The following is a 27005-nucleotide window of genomic DNA, read 5'->3' as shown; positions in this document are numbered from 1 at the left end:
TGATAGAGGTGCTACCATGGGATTGACCCATCTGTCCTGAGCTGAGCAGGTTCTGCAGATGTGATGCACTTGTGATGACTGTGCCTATGGAACTTGAGTTGATTGGGTGCTGCTGGTTGGGGTTCACACTAGTTCCTAGTAGGAGAGGAATTGATTTTAACAGTGATCATGAAAAACTGAGTAGACTGCTTAACCTCTAGGATCTGTCTTAGTTGTATCTATCATTTGAACACCATTCACCTGTTCATTCATGTTTGACTCTGGAATATAGGACAGATGGTACTTAATGCTTGCTTTATTGACTGTTGAACAACAATAGTTCCTCTGTTTGGAGCCATGGAATCTTGTGGCATTGTTCTTCCGTAAATAACAGGAGTTTAATATCTTTTCTATTTTAAAAGTGTGCAATTCTGGTCTCCCTCCTATAGAAAGAATGTTGTGGAACTTGAAAGGGTGCAGAAAAGATTTACAGGGATGTTGCCAGGGTTGGAGGGTTTGAAGCTGAATATAGGGTGAGGCTGAATAGGCTGGGGCTGTCTTCCTTGGAGCATCGGAGGCTGAGGGGTGACCTTATAGAGGTTTATAAAATCATGAGGGGCATGGATAGGGTTAATAGACAAGGTCTTTTCCCTGGGTTGGGGGAGTCTAGAACCAGAGGGCGTAGGTTTAGGATGAGAAGGGAAAGATTTAAAAGGGAGCTAAGGGACACATTTTCATGCAAAGGGTGGTACGTGTATGGAATGAGCTGCCAGAGGAAGTGGTGGAGGCTAATTAAATGAATTACACCATTTGAAATGCATCTAGATGGGTATACTAATAGGAAGGGTTTAGAGGGATGTGGGCCAAATGCTTTCAAATGGCACTAGATTAAGTCAGGATATCTAGTCAGCATGGATGAGTTTCACCGAAGGGTCTGTATCTGTACTGTACATCTCTGACAGTATAAATGAGCTCATAAGATGAGGTCATAACCCAGTTCAGGATCTAATCATTATAGAGCTACAATTGTAGAGGAACAATTTTCGGGTTTAAAAAAAAATGTTACATTGGTACTGGAAAGAAAAAATTGGTTGTGCCAATGTTGATAGAGATGATAAAACCTGACTGAAATGGTAAATTATTTTAATTTTTGTTAGTCCTTGCTCCACTGATTAAGTCTATTAAATAATACTAAGAGTAAGTTGGAAAGTTGGCCATGGTATTTGTTGCTCCTTTGAGAGTTGGTGAACAGTGCTGGGAAAGTTTTGCCACAAAGACAGAATCTGCTTGATTATAGCTATAGCTGAGTACCTGTGGACTGTGCATCTCTCCTTTTAGTGTAATTATTATTGGAAGAGGTATAATATCCCAAGAAGGAATTGACAATGAACAACTTATATTTAATGATTTAAAATAATAATAATTGGAACAATTTTCTCTGGGATAGGATTGGACCTCTCTTAACTGTTTTCAGTATCTGATTTAGAAATTGAGTTATGCAAAGGTTCAGCACAGATGTACATCCACTTCACAAGAGAATTCCAAATATGTGTAGATTGACTTTCAAGTGAACAAATTAATCAATTAGAATTCTTAGTAATTTTAGAGAAAAAGGATCTCTCTTTAGCACCCATTCGCAGCATTGCTTTTCTTTTGGTTCTAACCATTTATGAATTTAATTCACCTCATGTTTGATTCCAGCCTTGGGCGACTGTCTGTGTGGAGTTTACACATTCTCCCTGTGTCTACGTGGGTTTCCTCCAGGTGTGCTGGTTTCCTCCCACTGTCCAAAGATGTGCAGATTAGGTGATTTGGCCATGGCAAATTGCCCGTAGTGTTCGGTGCATTAATCAGAGGTAAATGTAGGGGAATGTTTCTGGGTGCGTTGCTCTTCGGAGGGTCGGTGTGGACTGGTTGGGCCGAAGGGCTTGTTTCCACACTGGAGGGAATCTAATCTAATTTATTTGATGTTTCAGGTCAAGGAATTGGATTGACAAATTTTGAGTTTACTAGGAATATAGTTATGCCATAATCAGCCAAAATTAACTGTCTGCTTAGTTAGGATCCTCTTGCCCATCGGGATATTGGAATCCAGTAGTATTTAGAGTCAGTCCCACTCTTCCATTAACTTCTCAACCTACTCTATCATAGTATGAGGGAGAAAGTGTAGTGGTGATGTCACTGAGTTAGTAAGCCAGAACCCCAGTCTACTGTTCTGGGACCAGCTAAATAAATAGTGACCATTGGCAATTGTTGTAAAAGCACATCTGTATTTGAGAGAAAGTAATCTGCCAGCGTGACCTGGTTTGGCCTAGATGTGACTCCGGACTGATAGCTGTCCATTGGGCAATTAGAGTGGGCACTAAATGCTGGCCTAGCCAGTGATACCTCCATCCAATGAGTGAAGAAAAAACAAAACTCCCCATACTTCACATCTCCTTCTAAGTGTGATTTTCAAAAAATATTTAACTACTTACATTCTCATCATAACTGCCCTGAAATCTTAATTTAAGAGGTTGTCTCTCTCTTCCTGCTAGCCTAGAAAGATCATTTCTGTTGATGTCTTTGAGCAATTTCAGGTGATTTATTTCAAGCTGCCAATTTTGATAGTATTCCTACTGATTACGCCTTTTGCATTCAAGTCATGTAAGACCTCTCTCTGTATCTCTCTTGTTTCTTCTAAAATCCGAATTGTTGTTTTAACGAATTGTAATCATGGTCCTTCCATTGTTTGGTAATTCTGCATCCAGCTTGTCGGAAACTTGTCTATACTTTCTGCCCTAATAGGGTTTTTGCTTAATGTCTCAGGGAAAATCCCTTTGCTTACTGGTTTTTCTTTTCTTCCAATTTTACATGAGCATGATTTTCCACCGTTCAATTAGGTCTGAACCACATCTTTACAAAATAAAGTTCATTCCACATGCGAACTACTGTGTATTTTTTTTAAATGCCCCCATGTCTTTTTTTTTAAACATTTCTCATCGCACCTTTAAAAAGTGCCCCCTTGTCTTGAAATTCCCCCATCTTGACGGGAGGATGGGAAGGGGAAAATAAGTAACATTAACTCTATCTATACCCCTCATTATTCTATAAACTTCTTCAATAAGGCCGCCTATCCACCTGCCACCCACCAGTGAAAACTTAATTATTTACGACACAAGTATGGCGTTCTGCAGTAAAATATTCTATGGCTGCTGAGGTCACATGCCGGTATACTAATGATTATATTCTTGCTCAGCATTTTTGGTGTCGAGGTGACCTTCGTGGATTCTTGGAAGATGGTATCTTTCTTAGATCTCAGGATCACAAATCTCTTACTAAACTTACAGGTCATCCACTATTGTTCAGTGTTTCTGCTGCTCATAATATTTTCTTCACATTTTAGTGACTGGAAGGTGTTCAAGTTAGCTGGCTTAACAGTCACGATCATTCATTTGTTCTATCAGATATCGAACTAACCTCTGTGAGATTGGTAAAATATTAACTAACGTTGGTGAATAAGCTTCCACCTCGAAACCAAGTGTGACATTTTGCAGTGTGATTTCATCTTCCTACAGAAGATCCAACTAATCACCTTTTTCTGCTGAAGAAAGGCATTTACTCATTGTGTAATGTTGTGTTTCAATAATTCTTATATTTATAACAAAAAGAGTGTGGTGATGTAAATGCCCTTCCAGATGTGGCCCTCCTTGTCCTTGTAATGTAATATTGGGCAACACAATAGATAGCACTGCTGCCTGTCAGTGCCAGGGATTCAGTTTTTGCCAGGTGTTCTAGTTTCCTCCCACAATCCAAAGATGTGCAAGTTAGTTGGATTGACCATGCTAAACTGCTCCATAGTATAAAGGAATATGCAGGGTAGGTGGATTAGCCATGTTAAAGGCAGGATTATGGGGGTACATGGGGTGAGAGTGGGTCTGAGTGGGATGCTCTTCGGAGAGTCGGTGCCTTGTGGGAATGCTGTGATTCTAAGATTGGTTTGCTGAATTTAAATTCTTGTGATGCCATTTTAAATAATCCACTAAAACAAACCGTTGCTGTCATATCTAGCTTAAATATTGTTTTGAAGCCTTTTGCCTCTCATGTCACGGACTAGGACTTCTTGTCTGGGTCTTTAATTTTTTCCAGGAAATCTGCTAATTAGCTTATTTTAAAAATCTCAAATCTTAGAATTAATGTGTTATCAGATTTTTTTTGTCATCTTGTTTTAGAGTAGTTCCAGACTTGTAATATTTATTAAAATTGCCTGTTTTATTTTTCCCAGAGCGACAACATTTTGCTTTCCCTGATGGACATTCTTCCTTATGATATACTTAGAATTATTAACTAATTGATTAAATCTTTCGAAGAAGTGTATTCAAATTTGACACATTATCTCCATTTCTTTCTCCATAGACACTGCTAAACTTGCAGCACTTTGTTTTCATTTTTTTGGAGCTCCCAACAGTCGTGGTATTTTGCTTTTGTCATTTATAGAAGTGCTGGCAGATTCGGCAGTTTCTCACTTCTCTGGTTAAACCATGCCCTTTTCTATTAGGAAGATTTTCTTGGGATTGAAGTAAATGCCAAATGCTTTTAACACCACCTCAAAAGTTTTTGCTGATTCATCAACAGTTTTCGATGCTCGTTTGTCAACCACTATTGCATTAACAAAAATTGTACTAACCTGGTGCATTTGTCTGCTAATCCTAAGACTTTGGAGCTCACATTTGTCTTTGCTGTGAACCCCTAGTTTGAGAGTAATTGGTTAGTGATGGTGGTTACTCTGTGGACATGGATACCTTGTATACGCTATGTTGTTCTGCTTCCAAAGATCTTTCTCTTTGCTTTGAAGTTTACCTGGTTAGGAAATCTTTATCCCTGAAGTTTTTGCTGTTCTTGGCCACATCTGTCTTTAAAATAGATAACTTTTTTTCTTTCGTGCATACTTGCAAATCACCGCTTATGTTTTTTTTCCTAATCCCAGACACCAGTTGCTTCTAATGGCTACCTGTTGATATGCCAGGGATGGGATTGACCATTGACTGGTGATCTTAAACAGATCTTGTCTGCCTTTACTCCAAGGCTCAAGATATTTCTGTTCCTCTAATGTTGACCTAAACTGGTTACTTGCCCCTGTTTGTTTTGCTATACCAGTAATTTTGTTTTAGCATAAGATATATACCTTTTCTTTAATTAACACTATTTATTAACGTAATCTGATGGCAATAGTGAATAAATCAGATCTCAGTGAAACCTAGTTTGACAAACTATATGTCTTATTTTTGCACAAAGAAAAATTAGACCCCTTTCCCAGCAACATTCTTTACAGACACTCAAGTGAAGCAACATTTTCTTCTTCACTAAAAATCTTACTTGACTGGCAAGGATTAGAGTACTTTCGTTGTGTACATCCACCGCATTTCTCCCAGAGACAGACTGATACAGACTAACTTAATGATTTTTATCACTGATTTTGTTTTTTAAAAGGTCACCTTCACAGAACTAAATCCAAACACCTAATTTTCCTCTGCTTTAGAATGAAAGTTCCCAAATAATAGCATGAATTTTGATGAAGGCTTGTGATATGTTACTTGAGTCTGATACGCAGTGCTGCTTTTTCACAAGTCCCTATCACGTTGCCATATTTACATCGTTGATTGATTTTACGTGAACCCTTTAGTACATGCAAGTGTGTGACTTGCAGCCAACTCAATCCAAAAATTTAGGATGCACCAGCATTGTGCAAGACAAATCTCTTGACCCTAATGAAATTCAAAGGGACTTTTATCTTATACATGATAGTTAAATACTTCTCATGTAGGCAATTGTCCGTTGAAGATTTTTTTTAGAAAAAATAAATCACATCCTTCGAGGCATTGTTTTAAATGTCCTTCCCAAAGTAATCCTCTCCAATTGCTGAATAGTAACTTAACATCATTAAACCCACATTCCGTGAATAGAATTGTGAAGTCAAGTCTTAACAAATTGAAACAATAAAAATTGCCTCCTGTGTGAATGCCTTGCTGAAAATTCTTTTCAAATGGGTAATTTGGAGACAGCAAAATGAATACCTCAACTGTCACTCAAAGAGTAGTCAATGAAGGCAAAAGATCTAACAATTCCTTGCACCCCAGCACCTCAGTTATTAAATGTTTAACTCAACTTGTGGTATCCAGGCAGACTGTAACATGAATAAGGTTGTTACAATACACCATGGAACTTGACTGTTCTGTGTGATATCAGAAATGTTACAAGGCACCAGTAAAGTGAAACAGTGTGACATTTATATTCGTGATGGGTTCTCCCAACTGTACGCTGTACAGAAGTAAGTTAAAGAAAAATTGCTCACCATTAAGCACTTGCAGTATGAAGAGTTCTGTGCATGTGACGAATTAGCAAATTCATGTACATGCAGAGTGCTTCCACAGTTAAAACTAATTGAACAGATTATTTTAAGTTGTTATAAATTTCATTATGGTTTTACTTTTTCCTTTTGAAAATGGATGCATACCATGAGCTAGAAGCTTGTATTGAAATGTATAGATTTACTTATTAGCATGATTTTGTATCCTCCAGACCATACCGTATGGTTTATAAGAAATGTCATTCTTATGAATCACAGTATACATGGGTTAACAAAAACATAATTTCCTATTTGATTCAAATTGAAAACATTTTAAATGTCTATTAATATAAATATTAATTTAAAATTTACTTTAGAATGCAATATCCTTTAAGTTATCATCTTTATGCTGGGGTAGGGGAGTGGGCAGGATATAAAATCTGACACATCATTCAGAGAAGAAACAGAAGACCCTGACTTTAACTCAACTTGCTCCAAATCAATTCATTTTAAAATCACACTAAGGTTTTCAGTGATTTATGAAGCAGGTGTTTGGCTTCAAGTGGAAACCAAAAGAGTTGTTTCATGAATGACATTCTGAATTTGATCTTCAGAAATTCTGAGCTAAGAAAAGGGTTGATTGTTGCGAGCAAATGATACATCTAGGTTTTTAAACTGCACCATAAGAAAGTCAAATATCAAAAGCAATCAAAAGTATTAAATGGATTGTAGACCACTCAACATTTCATCTAGAATATAGAATAGAATAACATCAGAACTGAATGTTGAGACAAATATTTATGATCATCAAATGTATATGTATTAACATCTAAATAGGAAAAGCTGATGCCCCAATAAGCTCAAGGACAGAATCTATTTGACTTGCGCTAAAGAAGAAAATACCTATAATATCTTTGAGCATTAATTATTTGGATTGATTTCGGGAAACAAGTTTGACAAGGAAATTGGAGGCACAAAAATTATCAAGGAGTTATAATGGGGGATCATCTTAATCCAAATATAAATTGCCCTTTGTACTACAACTCCAGTTGATGATAATTATGTATGAAAAGAGGCTGGCAGCCAACATCTGGGGAGACGTTTGGGGAAATGTATAAATAATAAAAATAAGTGGTAAAAGGAGGCTGATTAGGGACCAAAAAGCGAATTTCCACACAGAGGCAAAGCTAAGGTATTAAATATTTTTTGCATTTGTCTTTACCAAGGTGTGAGATGCTACCCAGGCCATGTTGAAAGAGAATGTAATTCAGATATTAGAAATCTTGATGGTAAGAAGTACTGGATAGTTCATAAAGTACCAGAACTCTACCTGATAGATCCAAAGATATTGAGGGAGCCAAAAGTGATCATTATAGACAACTGCTTGGACTCTGGGTAGTTGTGGTGCCAGGGAACTGCAGAACTACACATATTGCATCTTGAAGCAAAATTGGTGTAAGGATGAGTTGAAAAGTGTGGCACTGGAAAAGTACAGCAGGTCAGGCAGCATCCGATGAGCAGGAGAGTCGCAGTTTCGGGCATAATCCCTTTGAGCCAATACAGGTTAGTCAGTTTAACTTTAGTGAAACTTTGGCTAGAAACGATAACTTGACACAAATTTTAATAGACGTGTACAAATGCAAGTTAGTTAGCCAGCATGGGGTTATTGAAGAAAAATCATGTTTAGCTAACATGAATCAATAATAGAGGGTTGACGAAGGTAATGCTGTTGATGTGGTGTACGTGAAATTTGAAAATTCATTTGATTTGCCATGAATTATGGAATAAAATAAACAGTTGCGACGTGGGTGCAGAATTGGCTAAATGATGAGAAACAAGATGTTGCTGTTTGTGGGTGCTTCTCAGATGGGGTGAGGATGTGCACAGAGTTCTGTATTACAGTTTCCTTGCAATATAGGGAGGATAGTGTAAAAATTTAAAAGCTCAAAGACACATTGTTTGAATGGGCAGGTACTTGACAGGTGAAGGTCGGCAACTACAGTCAGTTAAACCTGAAACGTTTAGAAAGAATAATTGGGACAAAATTGAAGCCAGATGGACCATCATGGATTTGTATTGGGAGAATCATGTTTAACATAAATTGTTTGAGATAACAGTTTGAAAATAATGCTGTTGGCGTGAGGTGTTTGATACAGAGCCACTCAACAGCCTTAACAAAAGTACAAAGTTAAAAATGTCACAACACCAGGTTACAGTCCAACAGGTTTATTTGGAAGCACTAGCTTTCGGTGCGCTGCTCCTTCATCAGGTGGTTGTGGAGAATAAGATTGCAAGACACTGAATTAATAGCAAAAGTTTACAGTGTGATGTAACTGAAATTATATGTTGAAAATGACCTGGTTTGTTTCAGTCTCTCATCTTTTAGAAGGAGCATATTGGTTTCAGTTCTTTCATTTTGTAAATCCCAGAACTTTTTTTAAAATTACTTTCTCAAGTGAATCTTAACAAAAGTAGAGCTTGTGGATTAAAAGCAATGTGGAAACATAGAATAAAGGAGAAGTCGGCCATTCAGCCTTTCAAGCCTGCTCTGCCATTCAATATGATTGTGGCTGATCAACCAACTCAGTAGCCTGTTTCTACTTTCTCCCCATATATTTGATCCCTTTATCGCTAAGAGCCACATTTAACTCCTGGAAAGCTTTTAATGTTTTGGCCTCAAACTATTTCTGTGGCAGAGAATCCCACAAGCTCACTACTCTTTGAGTGAAGAAAATTCTCTTCATCTCAGTTCTAAATGGCCTACCCTGTATTTTTAGACGCGGACTGGGAAATCCAGAACCACGAGTCATCGGGAACATCCTTCCTGCGTTTGTCCCATCTAGTCCTGTAAGAATTTTGAGATTCTCCATCATTCTTCTAAACTCCAGTGAATACAATTCTAACCAACACAATCTATCCTCATATGGCAGTCTTGCAAACCCAGAAATAAATTTGGTAAATCTTCACTGCACTTCCTCTGTAGTAAGGCCAATAAGGAGACCCAAACTGTGCACACAGTCCCAGCTGTGGCCTTATCAGGACTGTGTACAATTTCAGCAAGATATCCCTGCTCCTGTACTGGACTCCTCTTGGCATTAAAACTAACATACCATTTGCCTACTGAACTGCCTACTTGATATCAGCGACTGGTGTAGAAAGACACAAAGATCTTTTCATTTCCCTCTTTCCTAATCTATCACCATTTGAGATAATTTGTCTTTCTGATTTTGTGATCAAAATGGTAACCTCACAATTAATTCACATTATACTTCATCTGCTATGCATTTGCCCACATACTTAATTTGTCCAAATCATAATGAAGCATTTCTGCGTCTTCCTCATAGCTCACCCTCTCATCCAGCTTTGTGTCATCTGCAAGCCTGGAGATATTATATTTAGTTCTGTCATCTAAATAATTAATTATTAATATTAGCAATATGGATTTCGGAATGGTTGAATGGCAGATAAGAGTATTTGTCAATGGATATTCTCAGGTGTTTCAGTTTCTGCTGTAGTTCTTTTAGCCAGTTTGTGTGATGGTGTCCCTGGTAGTGATACTATGGGTCTGAGTGGGATGTTTGGTTTGTGCACTTCAGGTAGTCCATAGAATCTGGGGTGTTGTTGGTTTCAGGTTTCATTCTCTGTAGGTCAAACCTGGTTATCTGTCCGTTTTTTTGTAGTTTCCTCAGTGTGTTGTTTATCCTATTGGTGAGCTGTGGGATGGGATCAAACCCCCTCTTCTGGTAGGTGTTGGTATCTGCAAGTAGTTGTTGTGCTTTTTGGATGTACTCTGCTTTGTCCAGGATGAACGTCATTCTGCATTTGTCTGCTGGTAGTATGATTATGTTCTTGTCGTTTCTTAGTGATTTTTAGTGCTTTCCTCTCCTTGGTGTTGAGATTATGTGTTTGTCTTTGTCTTTTCCTTGTTATCAGAGGTACGATACTTTGTCTCACTGTTTGTTGTGTCTCTTCTGTCAGTCCATTGTTCCTGCGTGTGCATTCTAGTGCTGCTAGGAAGTCTGCTGTCTTGGCACCCCTGTGGTTGTAGTTGAGTCCCTTGGCCAGTATTGTTCTTTTCGTGTCTGTGAGTTGCCTGTGGGAGAGGTTTCTAACCCAGGTGTGTGTTGTGGTGTCCTCTCTGTTGTGTGTTAGCTTGGCCATTTTTTCTTTTAGTGCTGTTTTTTTGTGGTGTGTGGTCCTGTTCTGTCCTATGGTGACGGCCTGTTCTATGGTCCGGGTCCATTCCTGATTCGTGGTTTTTGAAATTAACGATTTTGGCACGCAATTTCTTGTCTGTATTTGTGAAGTCTGTTGTGAGCGTCTGTAATCATTACCTGGATCATCCTGAATCCGTTCTGTCTGGCTGTGGTTTGTTGACTGGTGGTCTGTATCTGACACATGGTGGAAGGATTCGATTCTTTCGGCATTCATGCAGGAACCGGAGTTGTTCGGATGTGGCGCTTAGGTGGTTGGCACAGGATTCCCATTTCCTGGCTTGTCTTAGCGTCTCTCGCCCGTAGGTGTTCAAAGTTTGTGAGAAGATTTGTAGCTCGGGTGCTACCATGACACAAACTGCAGCAGAAACTGAAATGTCTGATCAGCGGATCCAGACACTCTCTATATAGTCAACACAGGAATTCTTGGACATCATCAAAAATATACACATAGACAAGGAAGAAAACATGGTCTCATTCGATGTAACAGCACTGTTCACCTCTATCGACAAAACCCTAGCCAGAGAAACAATAGCCAACTTGCTGGACATACAAAACAGACAACAGGACGTTGAACCTATCAACAAAGACTGCATACTACTGGACCTGTGTCTCACAACACACTTCACATTCAACAACCAAATATATGAACAAATCAACGGCACACCCATCTCTGGACTCATAGCAGAAGCGGTAATGCAAAGATTAGAACAAACAGTCTTACCGCAAATTCAACCCAAACTCTGGGTCAGATATGTAGATGATACCTTTGTAATCATTAAAAATACAGAAATAGAGAACACACACCGGATCATCAACGCCACACTCGCAGGAATCCGATTCACTAGAGAGGAAGAAAAGGACAACCAACTCCCATTCCTCGACATGATGGTACAGAGAACACCGAACGGAGATTTCACCACAAAGGTATACAGGAAAGCCACACACACAGACCAGGTCCTAAACAACAAAAGCAACTACCCAACACACACAAAAGAAGTTGCATCAAGACTCTGTTCAAAAGGGTCACAACACACTGCAGTACACCAGAACTGCAAAAAGAGGAAGAAGAACACCTATACAATGTATTTGCCAAAAACGGATACCCGCACAATTTCATCAACAGATGCCTAAGGGAAAGACAACGGAATGAGGACATGCCGCAACCCAAAGTACTAGCCACACTATCATACATCAAGAGCATTTCCAAACTGACAGCCAGACTACTGTGACACTAGGACTCATAACAGCACACAAACCAACAGCCACTCTCAGACAACAACTCACCAGAACGAAGGACCCAATGCCCAGCATGAGCAAAAACCAACGTAGTGTACAAAATCCCATGCAAGGACTGCACAAAACACTACGTATGACAAACAGGAAGACAGCTAACGATCCGCATCCATGAAATCCGCAGCCAGGGAATTCCGAGAGGCATGGCACTCATCCACAGATTCAATCAATAAGCACATCGACCTGGACCCAATATACTGACCACTGCAGCAGACAGCTGGAACTGACAACCGGAAGCGGCAGATTCAAACCGCTACAAATGCCGGAGGAAAGATCATAGAAGCGCTTCACAGGAGGCTCCCAAGCACTGAGGATGTCACCTAGACAGGGGACGAAACGTCTGCAACACAAATTCCCAGCTTGGCAAACAGAACCACAACAACGAGCACTCGAGCTACAAATCTTCTCACAAACTTTGAAAACATATGGAGCTTTAAATTATTTTGTTTTTTTTTTGAAAAAACATTTTTGTTAGACTAAGGAATTGCAACAGCGGCATCTGTGAAATTTGGCAGCCAATTTTTTAAAATCATTAATTGTTTCAGTTTTCTTGGCCCCCATTATAGTTACAGGGGTGACATGAATGAGGCTAGACATCAGACTACTGGATCTAAATTTTTTTTAGAGCCAAGTATGATTCTACCGTCTTTAATTCTTGTTCTCATACTCCTTACATTCCCAAATGCATCATTCAGGCCACTCTCAGACAACAACTCACCAGAACGAAGGACCCAATGCCCAGCATGAGCAAAACCAGCGTAGTGTACAAAATCCCATGCAAGGCCTGCACAAAACACTACATAGGACAAACAGGAAGACAGCTAACGATCTGCATCCATGAACACCAACTGGTCACGAAACGATACGACCAGCTATCCTTAGTAGCCACACGCGCAGATGACAAGCAACATGAATTTGACTGGGACAACACTACTATTCTAGGACGAGCCAAACAGAGAACAGCCAGGGAATTCCTAGAGGCATGGCACTCATCCACAGATTCAATCAATAAGCACATCGACCTGGACCAATATACCGACCACTGCAGCAGACAGCTGGAACTGACAACTGGAAGCAGCAGATTCAAACCGCTACAAATGCCGGAGGAAAGATCATAGAAGCGCTTCACAGGAGGCTCCCTAGCACTGAGGATGTCACCTAGACGGGGGACGAAACGTCTGCAACACAAATTCCCAGCTTGGCGAACAGAACCACAACAACGAGCACTCGAGCTACAAATCTTCTCACAAACTTTGAAAACATATGGAGCTTTAAATTATTTTTTGTTGTTTTTTTTAAAAAAACATTTTTGTTAGACTAAGGAATTGCAACAGCGGCATCTGTGAAATTTGGCAGGGGTGACATGAATGAGGCTAGACATCAGACTACTGGATCTAAATTTTTTTTAGAGCCAAGTATGATTCTACCGTCTTTAATTCTTGTTCTCATACTCCTTACATTCCCAAATGCATCATTCAGTGGGAGTGCGAGACTTGATTTTTGATTTATTAACAGCAATTAAGCTTTTCCCTGTTCAAGTTAGAAGATCTGAAGCTTTTAATTTTCACCTTTCATTCTTCTACGTGTTCAATGTCTGGCCTACACTAACCTAATAACGTGGTGTGCCTGTGTGGTCAGTTATCCCAATCCTTTTTAGTATATCTATCTTTAAAGAAATTCCTATTAAGTATTCTTCAGTAGGTCATGATGCATAAAAGATGCCCATAATCTCATGTCCCACAGCTCCAGCATGTTCTATTTTCAGTCTCAGCATCTTTTGTGAATTGAATTTGTTACTTATTTTTTTAAAAAGTGAAAAAGATATGTGCTCCTCTCAGGAGATGGTTCAAAGAACCTGCTAAGCTTGTAACTAAATACCGTGTTTAGAAGGAAAATAAGAATTGTAAACATTCAAAATGCTTCACAAATAGCAGAAATTTCAGATATTCAGCAAAGACATCAGAATTTAAAAAATAGATCTTTTTCGCATTTATTTCAGCTTCAGAATTTGTTTTTGTATAGAATTATTTTAGATAATTTTTCTTAGCACGCATAAATTGAATTTGGTCAGGCTTTTAATGTTTCCTTTATGCTTGGAAATTTTTTTGCACATTGCTGTATAAAAAGAGAAGCTGTTTTCACACATGGCCTGCTTTCTTTTTATTCAATCAGGTGTAAGGATGTGTCTGTTTCTTTCTGGAATCCATATTGGATGCTGCCCACTGGTGTTTGTGCAGTGAACTGCTTTTGGGAATCTGCATTTAGGTAGGCTTCCTTGTAATTTGTATACAGAATAGTGTAATATACGTACTGGTTTTCATGGGATTAGTGTTTATAGTGTTGTGGAGGAAAAAAAATGCCTGAATTTGGAACCTAAACAATAAGTAGTTCTTATTTGTAAGACACATGACAGTGCATCCTTATTCACATCAATACAAATAAATCTTGTATGTGGTGAGGCATTGTTACTGAAATTTAGGCTAATTGACCTTTGTAGTGAGGTAACATATAGCATCTTTCAAATGCTTAAAGCTGTTGAGCAACATGATTGCAGCCATACTGCCTCTTAAGTATGTTATTCCAGCAAATTTAAGTTCAAAGTCTTTTGCTAACTGTACCTGTGCAGAGCACAGAATAAATAATTTCAGTTTAAGAATTGCATGCTAAAGAGATCAGAGGTATAATTGTAAAACAGGGACAAAATGCTGGTGTAAGTCCCATCTTGTGTTCAAGCTACAAATAGCTGTTTTACCTCCTTATGAACTTATGCTGTTATGAATATTTTAGTGTTCTGAGCTCCAAAAGACCAAAATATCCATATTCTGAGCCTTAACATTGCCTGTTAGGTAAATTCTAAGTGAATCAATTTGTAATATTCCGAGATTTTGTTTGGCTCTGGTACTCCAGGGTTATTTTGCCACTTAACTATTCTTAACTTAATATATATATATAACTGTTAGTTAATTGTCGTCATGACCATTGGGTAAGGTCCTTCAAATGAATTAATGAATAGGTCAGTTGAGTGACAGAGCCAGCAGAGGATGACCTGAGATCAGTGTTTGACAAATAATTATCCAAAGTGACCTCATTTAGCTTTTAGAAATGAATATGATTCCAGAAGCCAACAAAAAAACTCTCAAATAAAACAGCATGTTAATATATACTAACAAGTAACTGCGTTTAAAGTAGTTTTATTATTTATGCACTTGCATAGATTTCAGCCACGCTCTCCATATTCTCTCGTGTCAGCTATGAAGCATACTTAAGTGCTGTAATCATCCCTTCTCTTCTACATCCTCCATCTCTGCCCATACAAGTCAGCCAGCAGGGCAATAGGACAGTTCTGACAGCCTGAGGCATTATGTAGCTGACCAGCTTTATGCTGCTTTTGTGTTGACCTGATATTGACTATTGATAATATTTTCTGAACTTTACATAAACATTAAATTTTAATTTAAAAATTCACCACCACTGCCTCCGCTGAAGTAAACTGATGTTTGAAACAGAACAATGTAGTTGATATTGTCTCCTTTCACAATGGATTGTGTAATAATTAGGAAAGTTAGTCCAATCCCACTCAGCATCCTGTCCTAACCACCCACATATTCACAAATGTAAGAATGACTCTCATCAGGCCCCAGGTATATTTATAGCATCAATTGATTTGCACATGAAACTTTATTTGACTCTTCACCCTGGATAAGGTTTCTTGGAGGGTTTGCTGACAGTATATAGACAGGCCAACAAGGGGTGAGGCCAAGTTAGATTTGGTACTGGATAATGAACCCGAACAGGTGTTCGATTTGGAAGTAGGTGCGCGCTTGGGTGATAGTGACCACAATTCTGTTATGTTTACTTTAGTGATGGAAAGGGACAGGTATATACTGGGGGAAAGGCAATTACAATGCAATTAAACAAGATTTAGGATGCATAGGATGGGGAAGGAATTTGCAGGGGATGGGCACAATTGAAATGTGCAGCTTATTCAAGGACCAGCTACTGCGAATCCTTGGTAAGTATGTACCTGTCAGGCAGGGAGGAAGTTGTCGAGCGCAGGAGTCATGGTTTACTAAGAAAGTTGAATCTCTTGTCAAGAGGAAGGAGGATTATGTTAAGATGAGATGTGATGGCTCAGTTAAGGCACTTGAGATTTACAGGTTAGCCAGGAAAGAACGAAAGAGAGAGCTAAGAGGTGCCAGGAGGGGACATGAGAAGTTGTTGGCGTATAAGATCAAGGAAAACCCTAAGGCTTTCTATAGGTATGTTGGGAATAAGTGACTGGAGTAAGATTCTGGCCAATCAAGCATAGTACTGGGAAGTTGTGCGTGGAGTCAGGAGATAGGGAGAGCACTAAATGAATACTTTGTCAGTATTCACACTAGAAAAAGACAATGTGGTCAAGGAGAATACTGAGTTGCAGGCTACAAGACTAGATGGGATTGAGGTGCGTAAGGAGGAAGGGGTGAGCAATTCTGGAAAGTGTAAAAATAGATAAGTCCCTGGAGCCAGATGGGATTTATCTTGGGATTCTCTGGGAAGCCAAGGAAGAGATTGCTGAACCTTTGGCTTTGATCTTTATGTCGTCATTGTCTCCAGGAATAGTGCCAGAAGACTGGAGGATAGCAAATGTTGTTCCCTTGTTCAACAAGAAGGGGAATAGAGACAACCCAGGAAATTATAGATCTATGAGCCTTACTTTGGTTGTGGGAAAAGTGTTGGAAAGGGTTTTAAGCGATAGGATTAATAATCCTCTAGAGATGAATAGGTTGATTAGGGATAGTCAATAGTGTTTTGTGAATGGTAGGTCGTTTCTCAAAAACTGAGTTTTTTGAAAAGGGACTGGACAGCTGGATGAAGGTAAAGCGGTTGATGTGGTGTATATGGATTTCAGTAAGGCATTTTGATAATCGTCATTGTCTCCAGGAATAGTGCCAGAAGACTGGAGGATAGCAAATGTTGTTCCCTTGTTCAACAAGAAGGGGAATAGAGACAACCCAGGAAATTATAGATCTATGAGCCTTACTTTGGTTGTGGGAAAAGTGTTGGAAAGGGTTTTAAGTGATAGGATTAATAATCCTCTAGACATGAATAGGTTGATTAGGGATAGTCAATAGTGTTTTGTGAATGGTAGGTCGTGTCTCAAAAACTGAGTTATTTGAAAAGGTGACTAGACAGCTGGATGAAGGTAAAGCGGTTGATGTGGTGTAAATGGATTTCAATAAGGCATTTTGATAAGGTTCCCCACAGTAGGCTATTGCACAAAATACAGGGGCATGGGATTGAGGGTGATTTCGCGTTTTGGATCAGAAATTGGCTAGCTGAAAGAAGACAGAGGGTGGTGGTTAATGGGGAATATTTATCCTGGAGTTCAGTTACTAGTGGTGTCCTGCAAGGATCTGTTTTGGGTTCACTGTTGTTTGTCATTTACAGAAATCCTCTGGATGAGGGCATAGAAGGATGGATTAGTAAATTTGCGGATGACACTAAGGTCGGTAGAGTTGTGGATAGTGATGAAGCATGTTGTAGGTTACAGAAATACATAGATAAACTGCAAAGCTGGGCTGAGAGGTGGCAAATGGAGTTTAATGTGGACAAGTGTGAGGTGATTCACTTTGGAAGGAGTAACAGGAATGCAGAGTATTGGGCTTTTTGATCGTGTCGATGAGCAGAGAGATCTCAGTGTTCTGGTATAGATTCTTGAAAGTTGCCACTCAGGTTGACAGGGTTATTAAGAAGGCATACGATGTGTTAGCCTTTATTGGTAGAAGTATTGAGTTTCTGAGCCATTAGGTCATGTTGCAGCTGTACAAAACTCTGGTGCGGTCACATTTGGAGTATTGTGTACAGTTCTGGTCACTGCATCATAGGAAGGATGTAGAAGCTGTCAGAGGAGATTTACGAGGATGTTGCCTGGTATGGAGGGAAGGCCTTAAGAAAAAAGGCTGAGGGACTGGAGTCTGTTTTTGTTAGAAGGTTAAGAGGCTACTTAATTGAGACATACAGGATAATCAGAGGGTTAAAAAGGGGGGACAGTAAGCCTTTTTCCCTCAGATGGTGATGGCTAGCATGAGGGACCATAGCTTTAAATTGAGGCGTGATAAATATCGAGCAGATGTCAGAGTCTCTTTACTCAGAGTAGTAGGGGCGTGGAACGCACTGCCTGCAACAACAGTAGACTTGCCAACTTTTAGGGTATTTAAATTGTCATTGGATAGGCATGTGGGTGAGAATGGAATAGTCTAGGTTAGATGGGCTTCAGATCGGTTCCACAGGTTGGTGCAACATCGAGGGCCGAATGTTTTATGTTCTAAGACTTTTCACCAATTTCGAGGCTGAGGCATAAGAATAGCAAGGAAAAGACCATGGAGCATATGCAAGGCAGTCTTGGAGGAGGTTGAGCTTAGGACCCCATTCGAGGTTGTGGCACATAATTTGAGGAACCAGGACATCCGTAATGTGAGATTATTGAACTCGACCATGTTTCAGCATTTGAACATAGCTTGCCTCAGGTTCTCAAGGAAAAAGAAATCATTTCTCAAAAACATTGACATAACTCCAGAGGCTAGTATCTGATCACCAAGTCATTCTTTGTTTACAAATGGAGAGTCTGTGATACTGATCCAGTTCCATTACAGCCAGCTCTGAATAAACAGGATGTCTGAAATGCCTGTCCTTACCTGTCAGCCAGGGTTGTCTGATTAGAACAAGGTAAAAGCCAAATTTTCTCTCATTCTGAGGTCTACCTGGCTGACCTCGTCATAATCACTACAATCCTCCCCTCTGAGTCTGAGGATATAGGCGGGGTTTTTTTTAAGCTCCTCCTGGGGCGTTTTAGCACTGGGTCAGGTTCCTCTAACTCTGCTTGAGGTGGCAAAGATAATGAGGTGGTGACATCTGCCATGTCCGTCTCAGATTCTGAGGTATAGTGGCTTGACAGAGAAGGAGAATCCACAAGTTCTGGAAGAGTTGTAAAGGCTGTTGAAGAGCCAGGCACATGTTGCTTCTGCACCATTTGTGTGTGTACAGCTTTTATGTGGTCGACATGCTTGGTCAGGACTGTCACATCTCTAGAACTTTATACATCACTGAACCTGAGCTCATGTTGATCATGCCTCATACCTTTACAGGACCATTCCCATGGTTCCTACACCAAACTTCATCCCTTAAAATAAACTGTCTCTCGCTTTTATCAGAGTGTTGTTTCCAGCACTGGTGTTCTTGATGTCGTTTCCCTCCCCCACCTCCCCAGATCTGGAAAATCAGATTTGACCTGGTGCAGAGTTTTCACCCCATTAGCAACTCTGCTGGCATTATCCCTGTAGTCCTATAGTCAATAGGCACTGGGACAATTTGATATCTAGTGAAGCTGTAGGCTGTTCTTTTTAGCCTACCTTCAAAGTATGGACTTGTTCCTTCTGCCAAACTATTAAAAGATGGATGATGTGGAGCTGTCCTTAAATGTCGAATGCCATTCAACTTTAGGAAATGCTCAAGTTCTCCACTGGTAAGTGATGGACTGTTATGTGACCAGTGCTTATGAGAGTTCCGTATCTTGGCATTCTGGGCACTGCCCTAACAACAAGTCTATATCTGCATCCAGTGCTGGTCACCAGATCTAAATCCTCGCTAACACCTTCATTTTAGAAACCCCCAGATGATCCCAGTGGAGTTCCACCAGAATTTGGTGGCGATGTTCAATCAATCTTGCTCCAATCATAATATTCTGGTGATCTGGTCTCTCTGGTCCAAAAAGGTTTCAATTCTGGTTGTAATGACCCTTTGGGTTCCCCCACCATCACCAACTATTTCTATTTTGCCAGGACTGGATTTTTCTGCATCCAAAGTTGGATATTGTCAGCTGTATCTACAAATGTATCCAGCCTTTATGGACCCTTACACTAGCGGTGGCACCACCACTGGATCTGCCAGCAAGAGGCAGCTGAATGTATTTGCATTTGCTGCTTCGCCTTCCAGAAAATGTTATAAGTTGTAATTATACGCATTTAGGATTAGAGTCCAACACTGAATTTGGCCTGAAGCTATGGGTGGTGTACTGCCTTTCCTCTTTTAAGTCGACCTAGCAGGGATTTGTAATATTATTACAAATTTATATCTGTAAAGTTGTTGGTGGATTTTCCAGGCTGTGCGCTCTCCTGGATACTGGCCTATGAGTCTCTTATTCAACTTAGGTCTAGTCAGGTTCCTTTGCTGTCTCAAGCCTGCATTCTGGCAGCAATAACAATGGCTTGCTGGCCCACCTCCTGAAATTTTCAACCATTTGGCCGTGCGTTGTTTTGGGGTTTGCTGCTAATTGACCTAGAGTCACTCTGTTCAGAACATGACCTCACTGAGGCTATGCATTTGCCTTCACTCAAGTGGTGTTCCCCCAGCTCAGTCGGACTGATGAGGGTCAAGGGTGTGATGCTGGAAAAGCACAGCAGCTAAGGCAGCATCCAAAGAGCAGGAGAATTGAAGTTTCGGGCAAAAGCCCTTCACCAGGAATAAGGCTGGGAGCCTTTGGGATGGAAAGATAAATAGGAGGGTGGTGGGGCTAGGGGGACAGTAGCTGAGAGTGCGATAGTTGGATGGAGGTGTGGATAATGGTGATAGGTCAGAGGAGTGGGTAGAGCAGATAGGTAGGAAGCAAAATGGACTGGTAGGACAGGTCGTGAGGGTGGTGCTGAGCTGGAAGGTTGGAATGAGGATAAGGTGAGGGGAGGAGAAACTGGTGAAATCCACATTGATGCCATGGGATTGCAGGGTCCCAAGGCAGAAGTTGAGGCATTATTCCTCTGTGGTTGGGGAGTGGTGAGAGGAGGCCAGGACCTGCATGTCTTTGATGGAGTGGGAGGAGTAGTTGAAATGTTCAGCCATTGGGTGGTGGGGTTGATTGATGCGGGTGTCCTGGAGATGTTCTCTGACACGCCGTGCGAGTAGGCATCCTGTCTCTCCAATGTTACGAGACTGCTTCAGGAGAAACTGATACAGTAAATGACATGTGGAAGTGCAGGTGAAACTTTGGATGTGGAAGCTTCGTTTAGGGCCTTGGACAGAGGTAAGGGGAGAGGTGTGGGTGCAGGTTTGCAATTCCTGCAGTAGCAGAGGAAGGTGCAGGGAAGGGAGGGTGGGTTGTTAGGGAGCATGGACTTAACAAGGCAGTTGCGGAAAGAACAGTATGTATACAACTGACGAGGGTGTCCAATTCCATAGAAATACCCTGCTGCTCATATGCTCCACTTGCCAATTTTCCAATGATAAAACTAGTTGTATTGCCTGTTTGAAGTCCTGTTGGGCTTCAGCTCGTAGTTGCTTTTTGCATGGTTACATCATTAATACCAAATGGGGTCTCAGCATCTCGTTAAGGGTTAAGCCAAAGTCACACACTTCTGTCAATCATCTTTACCTTGTCAAAAATACCAATACAGATTCCCCTGCTTCTCGAATTGCTGAGTAAAATCCAATAGTGGTTCAGGATTAGAGGAAACTTGGAGGTTGTGATATTCCTTAACTAAATCCACCTTGAAAGGTTTTAATAACTGGTGCCTCAGGGAAAGTTAAACTCCTAATAACTGAAAAAGCTGCAGGTCTGCAAGCTGTCAGGAGGATGATTTGTTGTTTTCCTTCTGCTCCAATGTCATTTGCCCAGAAAAAAATACTCCAATCTTTCCACATCCTGAGCCCAGCAGGATCGAAAGAGGCAAGTTTCCCAAATAACAGCATGATGCCAGAAATGCATATCCCAACTCAAGATGCTTGTTGTGAGCAAATTTCATCAGGACGTGCTTTTCTCTTATCACCACTGAAATAACTCCACAGAGGCCAGTTTCCTGTCACCAAATCACTGTTATTTACATGTGGAAAGTCCTTGACACTGATCCAGCTCCCTCAGAGTGAACAGGGTGTTTGACACACCACTTCTTATGTCGAATGGAGCTCTGATTGGACCAGATTTATTGGTCCAGTCAAGGAACCCATACTTGAGATCAACCTGACTGACCGCTTTACAATCAATACAAACAGCTTAATCAGATTTTAATCCTTTTCCGACCCTTTTCACTGCAATGTTCAAGCGCAGAAATAGTGTTATTGAGAGAGAAAGTGATGTGGTAGTCATGTTTGAGATGTGAATACAATTTTTACATCAAAAATTGTTCAGAGACACATATCATTGAGGGGTTACTGCAGTTTCATAGGTTTCCCCGTCAAAAATTAAGCAAAGGCCTTGGCTGGTTCTTCAGATTCTGCCACAGTACTTTCCCGTAGCAACACAGAATGTCTTTCAGTGCCTTGGCCAACAATTATCCATTTGTTTTAAGATTCCTCCTCTTCGTTAAGTTTTAATGTAAAAAAAAATTGATTTGGTCATTTTTCTCTAAATTAGGGAATTAAAAATAGTCAGTCAACTTATTGGGTATGCATTCAAATATGAATCACTATATGGCAAGAATGAAAGGCTGCAATACTTTTATACAGACCATTCCGCTGAACATGAGACAAAGAAAAGAGCGGCAGCTATCTATAAGCCCTAGAACTGGATGGTAAAACAGATGGAAAATTGGCATGTCTCTTCTGCCTAAACCCTGAAATGTAACACTAACCTTAACCCATGATAGTGCAGCATGATGTTAAAGCTTTTGCTATTTTTAAAAAAACTGTCTGTTGTTGTTTCCAGTGCCCTGGTTGATACTTGTTGGTCTGTTCATATTTTTCTCCTTTCTTCGGCTTTGTAATGGTTGGATTCAACTGAGTGGCTTGCAAAGCCATTTCAGAGGGCAATTAAGTCAGAAACATATTGCTTTGGGTTCAGAGCAATGTGTAGGTTAGACCAGGTAATACTGCTGGAATCTTTTCCCTAAGTGGCCTTAGTAAAAACACATTTGGTTGACTACATACATTAAAAACCCAAAGAACTGAGGATGCTAGAAATCAGAAACAAAAACAGAAATCGCTGGTAAAGCTCAGTAGGTCTGGCAGCATCTCTGAAGAAATGTTAGAGTTAACATTTCGGGTCTGATGTCCTTTCCTCAGATTACGTGGATGCCATGAGGCTTTTAATTCCTTTTTTTTTTAAATCGAATTCAAGTTTTATGGTGGAATTTGAACCCAACCATAGCAACCAGAGTAGGTTTTTCAGCCATTGAGCCTACTCTGCCATTTAATGCAATCATAGCTGGTTGAAAACATCAATGTCTTTTACCCACACTATTCCCATAACCCTTTATGACAATGATAATCGAACATTTGTCAACCTCAACTTCAAATATACTTGGAGCCTGAACTTTCTTAGCTGTCTGGGGCAGGTAATTCCAAAGATTCACTACCCACTGAGTAAAATAGAATTTCTTCTCATTAGGTCCTAAATAGGAAGCCCCTTATTTTTAAATTGTGTACCCTGGTTCAACACTCCTCCACCAGGGGAAACCTCAACTACCTGTCTATCTCTTCAAGTATGCTTTAGGTATCAGTGAGGAGTTACGGACATACAGGCTGTTTTCCCAGTCTCTGTTCATAGGTCAGTCTCGCCATCCCAGCAATAATACTGTCCTTACTAAGATAAAGAGACCAAAACTGTGCAACCTACTCCAGGTGTTGTATAACCAAGCTACTTTACAATTATTGTATTTTATACTCCTTTCCTTCACATAATAAGCTTCTGTTCATTTCCCAGTTCCCTACAAATGCAACTGAATGATCAAAGAAGAATACCATGTTGGAAACCTGAATCATTCTCCATCATCACTTAAAGTTACTTAATAAAAATGCCAAAGGTCTAGTCACTAATTCTCACAGCACATCCTAAAACAGCAAGAGCACCATGGGGTTAATCACCAGTCACTGAGTTCAGAGCCTAGGTTTACAAACAAATATTGAGGTGCAACATCACAGAGAAGCAGGTTGGTGGTTGGTTGGTAAATCAGTAACATGAATAAAGGGGGTCCTGTAGCTCAGTGCACTTAGTGCACGGTGTTAAATGCCTTTTAGTATATTGCACAAACAAGCTTATGGTTTCAGTGGGTGTATATAATATTATTATTGATGGAGAATTGATTGATTGATTAATGGCAAATTATGAATATCGAAGTGCCCCAAGGATCTCTTCTGGACCCTTAACTACTTAAAGATACACAATTAAGCTAAATGGACGAACTGACTATATATAGTTGCTAGGTCTGCTCTTGATACAGTGGGTGGAAAAAAAATAGGGAAAATGGAAAAATATGAACTCATCCACTTTGGAGGCAGAGGAAAGCACTATCTTTTTTAAACTAAAAAAATCAAGACTGTAGTGATTATATTTTGGACCATGAATTACAAACACAGTATGCAGTCAAAGTAAGTCATTCAGCTTGCCTTAGTTGCAAGCAGAAAGGAATGTAAAAGGAAAGGTTTGCTTTAGTTGTAGAGAGACCACAGCTGGAGTACTGTGTACCATTTTGGTTATCCTCGAGAACTCCTCAGAAAAAGTTCAGAGAACGTCCACTTAACTATCTAGAATGGAGGGAGTTATAAGGAAATGTTGAGCAGAATGGGCCTGTATTCACTGGTGTTTAGAAGAATATGAGATGATCTCCATAAAGCATGTCAGATCTTGAGGATAGAGTGGATGCCGCAAGGATGTTTCTCCCTTGTGGGGAAGTCTGTGAAATAGTCTAAAATCAAGGGATCTCCCCTGGAAGACTAAGATTAGAATATCTTTTCTCTTGGTTTTTTGACTGTGAAACTTTCTTCCAAAAAGAGCAGTGGAGGAAGTATTCATTGAATATTTTTGAGGCTCAATTAGATTTTTGATTGGCAAGGAAGTCAAAAGTTGTTTGAAGTCACATTCCAGGCAACCATGACTTTATCAAATGGTGGACCTGGCTCAAGGGATGTCCTTTCACTCGTAATTTGCAAGATTGTATGATTCTTTCAGAGTACCATAAATAACTAAATAAAATCCTTTGCTATCAATTGTCTCGCTGTAGCCAAATTTCAGTCTACAGCAATGAATTACAACAATTGCTTATGATATTTAGAGCAATTTTATTTGACAATTTTACTCAAAGCTTTCTGGAATCCTGGTATACAATGAAAATTGTTTGCCATCTATCAAACTGTTAACTCTCATTCATGTCACAACTCAGTGAGGTAGCAGGCTTCACATCATGCCCCTGAAGTTGTCACAAATGTTAAAACTTTGAAAAGAAATATGCAAAATCACCAAACCACCTGTGTTTCAGAGGAATGCACCAGGTTTCTGTACTCAGTAAGAAATCCCTTTTTTAAACATTTCGTTAGCATTAACTAGAGGTGAACAATTAAACTAAATTTAAGGGAACTATACAAATTAAAACTCTACCCTTTCATAAACTGCCCGATGTACTTAGAGACAAGCATGAACAGAGAAAGAAAAATGTATGAGCAGAAGGAAAACTGGAAAAAGTAGTCCCATTGTTTTTGCAGAAAAAAGATCTTTTAGCTTCTCCTTAAGCTTTTCCTTATGCTTACATTTCTTTTCAAGAGTCACTGGGTAGCTGTGTCTCTTATGAAAGGTCTCTGATCTTTATTCAATTCAAAATTATACTTACATTATCTACTGAAGGAAAGATCAGCTGGCTTTCTTCAGGCTAAAGTGATTTACTGCAGAGAACTGAGTGTTTGTTTAAATGTTTGTTTTTTGGCTACTGCAATTCTGCTGGTTTCTCATCTGGTCTGACAAACCTGTCTCTAACAGCCCAAGCTGTTAGCTAACTGACAGCCAATCACTAGGTTGGTAGACAGAAGACCTTTGTCATTGGTTTGCGGACAAGGGTCCAATTATCATTCAACTTCACATTGGTGAAATCAACAACTACACAACAGGTTTCACAAAAGGTATCAAATCCTTTATTTTCAAAACATGCAGCCAAATCTTGTAAATCAGGTTGCAAGTTTGATTAGATTAGATTAGATGACAGTGTGGAAACAGGCCCTTCGGCCCAACAAGTCCACACCGACCCGCCGAAGCGAAAACCACCCAGACCCCGACATTTACCCCTTACCTAACACTACGGGCAATTTAGTATGGCCAATTCACCTGACCCTGCACATCTTTGGATGGTGGGAGGAAACCGGAGCACCCGGAGGAAACCCACGCAGACACTGGGAGAACGTGCAAACTCCACACAGTCAGTCGCCTGAGGCGGGAATTGAACCCGGGTCTCTGGCGCTGTGAGGCAGCAGTGCTAACCACTGTGCCACCGTGCAGCCGCTCGCTGAGCTGGTAGATTTGTTCTCAAGTCGTTTCGTCACCACGCTAGGTCACATAATCAGTGAGCCTTCAGTGAAGTGTTGGTGTTCTGTCCTGCTTGTTATTGTGGGTGATATCACTTCCAGTTCTTTTTCTGAGAGGTTGGTAAATGCGTCCAAATTGATACGTTTCTTAATGGAATTCCGGTTTGAATGCCAGGCCTCTAGGAATTCCCGTGCTTGTCTTTGGTCCCAGTATTGTCCCAGACAAACTGGTATCTCTCTTCATCTGTGTGTATGGATACTTGTGATAGTTGCTCATGTCTTTTGGTGGCTAGTTGGTGCTCAGGTATCTTGATGGCAAGCAAGTCAAAACAACAGCAGTTTAAAAGGGAGAAGAGCAGACAAAGGAAGCACATGGTGAGGACAATGCAGGAGAGAGAGAGAGAAAACCTGCACAGTTACTGCCTTTGCTTTTTGAATTCGTGTATCGCTGGATATCAGAGTGCATCTGGGAAAATTAACAAACGGTGAAATTTGCAACTAATCTGAGAGGAATTATTGGATGAAGTTCACAGCACAGAATCAGATAAGTTAATTGTTATAAGTCTGTCCGAGAGAGGCTGCAGTAGTGAGTATAGTGGATTCTTTTCTTGATTATATGTTTTTGGAGATAAGTCTCTTGATTAAACTTAAAATATAAGCCGTAGCTATTAACTTAACCTGGGGCAGTGTTTGTAGAGGAATAAGATGGTGTTATTTTCTGGGTCTGGAGATTTTGAAAGAGCAAAAATGGCCTTTGCAGTGATATGTACTTGTCAGATGTGGGAGTTTAAAGAGAGGTTAAGGGTTACTGCGGATTATATCTGCCATAAATGCTGTTGGATGCAAATCTTATCAGATCGAGTGGATCAGTTGGAGAAACAAATAGAAGCGATGAGGAATTTGCAACAGCAACAGTATGTGATGGATGGCAGTTATAG

The 27005-nt window shown here is 40.1% G+C and overlaps 1 protein-coding gene across 4 annotated transcripts in view; it reads left to right on the top strand.

Moving 5' to 3' along the window:
* gxylt1b (glucoside xylosyltransferase 1b) overlaps positions 1 to 27005 on the top strand; it is an 87625-nt gene that overhangs the window by 10655 nt on the left and 49965 nt on the right. For 2 of the 4 annotated variants that reach the window (XM_043709049.1, XM_043709052.1), the window contains exon 2: positions 13987 to 14079. The exons of 1 other annotated variant lie outside the window; for it this stretch is intronic. In XM_043709049.1, the coding sequence (XP_043564984.1) occupies positions 13987 to 14079 (93 nt within the window). Of the gene's footprint in view, positions 1 to 9980; positions 10137 to 13986; positions 14080 to 27005 lie in introns of those variants that run through there. One more of the 4 variants, XM_043709051.1, reaches the window with a different exon arrangement.

The sequence above is a fragment of the Chiloscyllium plagiosum genome, chromosome 19, assembly GCF_004010195.1.
Source record: "Chiloscyllium plagiosum isolate BGI_BamShark_2017 chromosome 19, ASM401019v2, whole genome shotgun sequence".
Lineage (NCBI taxonomy): Eukaryota > Metazoa > Chordata > Chondrichthyes > Orectolobiformes > Hemiscylliidae > Chiloscyllium > Chiloscyllium plagiosum.
Note: the sequence above shows the minus strand (reverse complement) of the source record. Positions and strands in the feature narration are given on the sequence as shown.